The 7,589-nt window shown below is 44.3% G+C and overlaps 2 protein-coding genes across 3 annotated transcripts; one reads left to right on the top strand and one right to left on the bottom strand.

Annotated features, from left to right (window-relative positions):
- Positions 1 to 1,742: 1,742 nt before the first annotated feature.
- On the bottom strand, positions 1,743 to 7,059 carry RAP2C (RAP2C, member of RAS oncogene family). Of its 2 annotated transcripts, none has more exons than XM_060087775.1 (3): positions 6,975 to 7,059; positions 4,549 to 5,363; positions 1,743 to 2,058 (listed from the first exon to the last, which is right to left on the bottom strand). In XM_060087775.1, the coding sequence occupies exons 2-3, from the start codon at positions 4,819 to 4,821 to the stop codon at positions 1,780 to 1,782; spliced, it is 552 nt and encodes a 183-aa protein (XP_059943758.1). In that variant the 5' UTR covers positions 4,822 to 5,363; positions 6,975 to 7,059; the 3' UTR covers positions 1,743 to 1,779. The 2 variants fall into 2 exon arrangements, with proteins under 2 accessions (XP_059943758.1, XP_059943757.1); XM_060087774.1 differs by lacking the exon at positions 6,975 to 7,059 and adding an exon at positions 5,522 to 6,565.
- LOC132481509 (uncharacterized) lies at positions 4,820 to 5,747 on the top strand. The gene is made up of 3 exons (XM_060086398.1): positions 4,820 to 5,003; positions 5,048 to 5,363; positions 5,522 to 5,747. Exons 1-3 carry the CDS (start codon positions 4,820 to 4,822, stop codon positions 5,745 to 5,747), a joined length of 726 nt encoding a protein of 241 aa, XP_059942381.1.
- Positions 7,060 to 7,589: the final 530 nt, after the last annotated feature.

Raw genomic sequence — 7,589 nt, 5'->3', positions numbered from 1 at the left:
TCACAAAAGCTGCAAAATGAAATAAACTCAGAAATAACTCAGAATAAGAAATCTTTAAAAATAGCTTTAGACATTACTTATTTGCCAGTTTGACTAAGACAGTGGCCCTCTACATGTGAGACCAATTTTATTCAGTTTCCTTCCTATAGCTGTCTACGTTAATGACAGAAAAAAACTTGGAACATTTTGCAGGAGCTGGTTAATTTTTTATAAAGATGATAAAACTAAAATGCATATACTTATGCCATTTGCCTGGTTAAAAGTGTCAGATAGAGAAGTAGAGCATAATGGTAAAGACGCGACACCACACAGAACTTGCTCAAACTTGAAGCTGGCTTACAATTTAAGAAGAGACATTGTGGTATCAAGAACCCTGGACTCAATCACCTACATAGGCCTGTTCCTGCCTCAAAAAACTATATTGTAAGTGTGATGCTATCAACAAAACATATGCTGGGCTACAGTCTGCACAGTGACACTATATGATAACAGATGGAGCTAGGTATAAGACAATAAATGTGTTTTCATCTCATTCTGGTATGCTCAAAAACTGATGAGTGAAAGCATTTTGAATAAAGCACTGTTGTCATCCTTCATTTTCAAAGATGACACCAGCTGACAGAAGATCTTGTCTGAAAAGATAAATTAGGGACTGTTAGTCTTTCCTCCAGGGAGCACATATAAAGCCAAACCTTTGATTAGGAATCATCTCTGCAATCTGAAATGACTGTTGCCATTTGCAACACTGCCTCTTAGACTTGAGGTCAGTCTTGGCTCAAAACAATCAATTCCATTCCTGATATTGTCAGGCTAGTCTGGCATTTTCTGTGGTTTCTCAGTCATCCAGGATATTTGTTGTCTTATCTTATAATCTAAGTATTATTGTCTAAGTGAGACTATCTGCCCAATTACAACCTAGATTAAAAGATCATGACATGAATAAAATAATCTCATTTTAAATGCTCAGTAAGTTTTATATAACCTTACTTTTCCAAAAACACATTCATTAAAAAAAAACTTTATTAAGTTATTTAGCCCAATGAAAGGTTTGAAGATTTTACTATTGTTCTTATTAACTCCATTATTTATTAAACTGAATACATTATTTTCCTAGGCTTGGGACTGTCCGTTCTAAACACATCACAGATGATTTCACCAGATTCTCATCTGGACCATATATTCATAATGAAGTCAAGGTACATTGTGGCACTATAATTTATTATTATCAGAGGTCACTTAAGTCCCTCCAGTGCAAGGTACAGATGAACTTGATTAAATAATCATCCTGTAAATCTAGCACTTGGGTGATTAGTAAATTGATGATTTCAATTACAGCAGCTCTCCAGCCCAGAAAAGAAAAGCATAGAAAACACAAAACTAATCATCTTCTCAAATTATTACTGGATGCTCTCCCATGCATTTTGGATGCTACATCACCAAAACAGGGAAAAGGTGTATTATCCTTTAACTTACCCCACCCCAAAGGAATGTTACCAGAGGGAGAAGAACAGTAAGTCGCTTTAAAAAACAAATCTTGGTGATGGGAATACAGGCAATTTCTTACCTTCATTTTACTAATCTGTATTTTTTTCGATTTTCTACATTGAACGTTGACTATTTTGTGCTAAGGGAAATATTATTTTAAAAATAAAGAAATTTAAGGTAGCACAATGTGTATTATTAGTATTACCCAGCTTTTTGTTCCACTTGACCAAAAACATAAGGTTCCATCAACAACTAACCTGCTCGGTATGGCCATGACTGAGGTTATCTTTTTTTTTACTGGACAACGCAAGTTGTACAACACTGATCTTGCTTCTCGGGCAGGGAAGAATAGTTCATTTGCCTGACGATCTCGGCAAAAAGTTCATCCACCATTGATTTACTTTTTGCCGATGTCTCCATGAAAGGACAGCCCCATTCTTGAGCCAGAGCTCTGCCTTCTGAAGACATAACCTCTCTTTCTGGTTCCAGATCCACTTTATTTCCTACTAGGATCAGTGGGACTTTTTCATATCTCTTCACTCTGACAATCTGATCTCTCATTGGCTTGATATCCTATGTAAACAGTCACAAAGAGAAAGGAAAAAAATTATGCTATTTGCATAACCATAAAAGAAATATTGCAATATTGCAAGAAGTCATCCTTCAGTAAGTAGAGAAAGCTGAATCCAAAATAAAACCACACACCCAAATAGAGAAAATGTCATTTTCTCCATTGAAGTAGGAACTAGATAACTTCCACAGACCCTACCTGCTGGATTTCTGTCAAGAATATAAAATGTAGGTTGCACACTAACTTTAGGACTCATTTAATCACTTCTTTCCCTCAGTCGATACAGATTTAAAAAGCAAATTCCCAAATATGATGAATCCATTTGTACAAAAGGGTGTCTGGCCATGTCCTTAAACCTGCCGGCTTGTCATCACTCCTGATAACACCTGTTATCCTAGCACAGGATGGCAGCATCTATGCATTCCTAGCCATTTAGCAAGAGCGCTTGAGAGAAAGTGTTTTAGGTGGGAACAAAAACACTGCTTTGTGTCTAGAAGACCAAAGTTAAAAACAGATTCACACACTTCAGTGTTTCATTTTAAATGTAACGGTATGCCTTTATGCTCAAAATACACTTCAATGTTAGAAATTACTGTACACTAGTGAGCAGCTCCTGGGAGGGACAATGCAGGGGGGAGTCTAGGCGGGAAGAAGTCAAACTTTCCTTTGCCTATGTTCGGGTTTACAACTTGAATTTTCTCCCATGTGTATTACTTTTTGTAAGTAATTACAATTAATTACAAAAGGTAAGAGCCTCAACAATTCTCTAGGAGGGTGAACTTTGGGGGGGGCGGGTAGTACTGATTTAAGACATGTTATAGATTTAATACTAACATTAGTTTTTTGGATTTTTCTGTAACTTAAAAGATTTGACTTAAATATAACACGTGTTTAATTTGAATAGTTACAGGGCACAGTATTCACTTGCAGGATGAAGGAAAAACAAGGGATTGAAAATTTACAAAAACATACGGTTATTTGACATTTGTAACAATTTTGTTTGATCACATATCAATTCAGTCTTCTAGGTTAAGCTTCTTTCCCCTGTGTCCTTATGGAAACACAAGTTCAGCTGAGAATCCAAATTTATGGCATTTGGGCTTAAAAGAGTTTAAGTCTCCATTGAAATAATGGCAGTTTTTCACTCTCTATTTATGTGTATAAAAGAAGTAGCTATAATGGATATCTTATGAAAGACCCTTCAAAAGACTGCCAGCCTCAAGAGAGTCAGCTAATAGAATAACAAATGTCCCAAGGATCCTTTAGAAAGAAAACGCCTGTCAAATAGCACCTTTAGCACATTGGTACTTTCTGGTGAAAAATGCTTTTATAATAGTAATGCTTTGGAATTTAAGCCTACATAAAATGAACTTGAGTTTGGCCACAGTAACTCTGTTTCATTTACCCACAACACAACTTATTATCTTTAAAAGAAAAAAAAACCCTGAAGTTGCTATATCTGGTTACTGGAAAAGCTCACTATAGTACTTTAAGTTAAAATACTAAGAAAAGTGGAATTAGCACATTGGCTTGGCTAAAGCACTTAATGTCTCTTATGTAAGCAACATTAGTGCATACCTTTAAATGCAGAAAAAATATCCATTTCCTAAAGCAATGGAGGTCAATATAACGGGTCAATATGAGGTTATTTATTTTCAAGGAATAAATAGCAACATTTATTGCATCTCTTAAAATAATGTTAAACCTCCAGTCTGTCTTCCAGTGAAGGACACGACAGATATTCCGAAGAAATTGGACCACCTCCAGTTCGGCCACCGGCCGGGAGTTAGAAATCTGCACTTGTTCAGTGTTCCCAGTTCCACATATTTTCTATAAATATTGTCAATGTTATCAGAAACGATTTGGATGAACTGCAAAAAAGGAGAGTCATTCTAGATTTTTGTTCATTAATTCTAGGTACTAGTCTTTTCAATTAGTAACTTCCCTTCACACGCCCCAAGTAAGTAAAATGCCTAGAAGGCAGGTATTGAGTTCTTCATCTTGCAGCCCTAAGATTTATAAATCTGGCTGAGAGACTTGGCTGAGAACAGAGAGGGGGAGGGGGGAAACAGACGCGGAGGAGTTATCTGTGCAACAGATAATCGGCTCCAAATAATTTTCCTTCTGAAGTGCTCTATTTGCCCAAGATTATCTTTTAAATGTTGTTTTGAGTACATTAACCAAGACTTGTTGACTTGAACAAGCAACTTCAGAAGGCTATATAGTCCAGGCTAAATATACACAAGCTGACATTTCTTTTTCACTTCTCTTTCACTTAAAAATAACTTTAAAACATTTGTTGACGGTTGAGACTTTAGTCCTCTCTACAGAAACAACTCGATACTTTTCCGTGCCAGGAGTAACCTCAAAAATGCGCCATGTCTAACTTTCAAAAGCAAAACACAGTCATTTACGCACGGTGCAAGCAAACCAGAAGTAAATGTAGATTACCACACCCCCTTCTAACAAATTACAAGACTTGGTTTGGTTACCTGAAAAGACTGTTGATTAACCAGACTATAAACCAGGATGAAACCTTGGCCGTTTTTGATGTACAGATCTCTCATGGAGGCAAACTGCTCAGTTCCTGCGGTGTCCAGAATTTCCAGCACGGAGGGGGAAGAGTCCACTTCGATCTCTTTGCGGTAGAAATCTTCAATGGTGGGGTCATATTTCTCAATGAAAGTCCCAGTGACAAACTGCACAGTCAGGGCAGATTTGCCAACCCCTCCGCTCCCTAACACCACTACCTTGTATTCCCTCATGAGTCCCACCTTCCCCAACTCCTACCAGAGGGAGGGAAAAATTACACCCCGCTCGCTGCGGCGCGGCTCTGGGAGGCGGAAGGTGGGCGGAAATCTGCGAACCCGGGAGGAGAGTGCAGAGAAGCCGAGGGCCCAACGAGGGAAGAAGAGGAAGTTAAAGGAGGGGGAGGGGAAAGAGCGAAGTGTCGGGGTGGGTGGGGATGGGATGGTAATGCCCTTCCTATAGGAACTGAAGCCCAGGCAGGGGGCGTGGGGAGAGGGCGAGCCCGGAGCAGCCCGGAGTGGGGGGGAGGCGAGGCGCGCCCCCCGGAGGGAAGGGGTGGGCGCCGCAGGACCGACGGGGGCTCCCGCTGGAAGGCGGGCGTCGAAGGAGCCTGCGGCCGGGGGCTGCCCCGTACCCCTCCCCCGCCCTTCACACAAAGGGGCCCAGGGACCCCGCTTCCTGCTCTCGCCGCCGAGCCGGCCCGGGCCTGTGTGCTCCGTTCCAGTCTCTGCTGCCCGGACGGGTCTCTGGGCCGCGGCTCCCGCGGGCGTCGTCCGGCCTGTGATGGGGCGGGGAGAGGGCGACCGTTACCCGCCGGACCCCCGCCCGCCCCAGCCGGGCGGCCCGGCCGGCCGCTTCCCCTCACCCGCCCCCGGCTCCCACCCGGACCCGGCAACCGCCGCCAACACCACCGCCGCCAACACCGCCGCCGCTTACCCTGCTGTCCGCACTCGCCCGGCCTCCCGGGAGGCTCTGTCACGCCAAGGCCATGGCCATCGGCCGGGTCCTTGGTCTCACCGCCGCCCCTGCGCTGCGGCTCGCAGAGGGAAAAGGGGCGGGGGCTGTCCGGCGGCGGCGACCGTTGGGACTCCAGGCGAACCCACCTCTTTTATTTCTCACCCCCACCCCCCCCAACCGCACACACCCGGAAGGGTTTCCCTGACACACTGGTTGAGGTGCCCCAGTTCCCCGAGACGGGACGGGATCACTTCCGGTGGGGAAAGTCCCACCTCTCCGGGGCGAGCCGGGTGGCGCTGGGGCCGCGCCCTGCTGGGCGAGACGGCCAGGGGACGGTTTCGGGTCCGGGCTACGGCCTTGGCAAAGGGCCTCTCCCAGAACCTCCAGCGTCCTCCCTTTTTCCGCCCGGCTGCCCGCAGCTGCTGTTCCTGCTGCTGATGCTGCGGACAGTCCCACCCCGACCTCGCGGAAGCCTCTCCGCGTCTCAGCTGCCCGCAGCCCAGCCTGAGGACTCGATCCACGCTTGGCGGATCTAACGACCCGGAGAACGCCAAATATCTCCGGACTAGAAGCGGAAGGGAAAATAAGACAGCCAAGAAAGTTGATTCTCTTTGCTGGTATTCCTTCCACTTGACATTTTTCGAAGAAACGCGTGCAAACTAGCCTTCGACTTCGCTAATGGTTCTGATTTCCTCTGTGGTGTGTTTTATTTAGCCGTGCCTGACAAATAATTAAACACACACACGGTACTTTTATCATCTGGCAAATCTGCTTTGTCTCCATCAGCAAATGCCAAAGTCATTCCTTTCTTTCTTATCACCAGGGTCGAAAAACAACAGGATTAGAAGTAGACTTTACGGTACTGTAACTCAGCTTTGCCCCATTTTTTATTCCAACCTTTACGCAGCAGGGAAGCCTTGACTGGAAGTTGTTTAGGCCAGCAGACTAACTTCTTTTAATCTTTTCATTATCTGCAGGCACAGCAATTTGCATGGCTGGCTCTTCCAAGTTAAAGTTTGTTTTAACGGCCATCCTTCATAGTCTTTGAAATTCAGAAGCAAAGGACTCGGGTTAAACACACTAAGTTTCTATTTTTAGATAAAATTGGTACTTCTTACATATCTTTCCCTCTGCTAACTTTCTATTTGTAAACTTTGTGTCAGATTCACGGAGCCCCAGGGTCCCAGAAGCCTAGGTTATATTTTAGGCATGTCACTCCCTTTTTGATTCAGGCATGCACCCAGAAACCTGAGTCAGTGGCCAGTCGAGTTAAATTGACCCCAAATCCCCTTATTTGTAAGCCCTAATGGCTGAACTGTATACATAGGGATTTATTACCAAACCCAAATTGTTAGACATTAGACAACAGGCAAATTACAGTAGTGTGAAGTCCCACTGTGTCTCTCCCTGAGTACTCCCCAATGTCACTTACAGTATCCAAAGGAGAGTTTAGCTCAATTTCTCCTCAGCCTAGGGTTGGTGTCATCTGTCCCGCGAAGTCCCCGGCTCTGGCTCCAGCTGGCCTGAGTCCCACCTGATATCTGAGGCACTGCCCTCTGCTGGAAGAGGTTTGGTCTATGAATTATGAGTCTCCTTGTAGGTCACTGCTCCTTCCACCCGTGCTGTTGCCTGATTTGGAGTTCTGCTGCCCACCTCCCTGGCTAGCTGTCTCCAGACTGTCTGGGGGAATCCACAGCCCTGCACCAGCCCTGCTTGTAACTGAGTCTGGAAATTCCTCTTCTGATCCAGCAATCAGTGCTGAGCAATTGTAGCAGGTCTCTGCTGTTACTAAACTGGCAAAACAGGGTGCCCTTCTTGTTGAGGTGGTCCCACCTGTTGGCAACTCTAATATGAATGTGTTGGCCAAAGTATTTTGGAGAGAATTCTTCGTTTCTCCCTGCAGGGAAACATACTCCTACCCTCGGTACAGAGTCCGATTGGGTCACTCTCATCGACTACAGGGTAGACAAATGTCACACAGTCTGAAGATCCTTCTAAACTTTCTTAGGAAGGGTATTCATTACAGCAGCGTCTAGGAAAGTAAACA

Source organism: Mesoplodon densirostris, chromosome X (assembly GCF_025265405.1).
Source record: "Mesoplodon densirostris isolate mMesDen1 chromosome X, mMesDen1 primary haplotype, whole genome shotgun sequence".
NCBI classification, from domain to species: Eukaryota; Metazoa; Chordata; class Mammalia; order Artiodactyla; family Ziphiidae; genus Mesoplodon; species Mesoplodon densirostris.
This window is presented reverse-complemented; position numbering and strand designations above follow the sequence as displayed.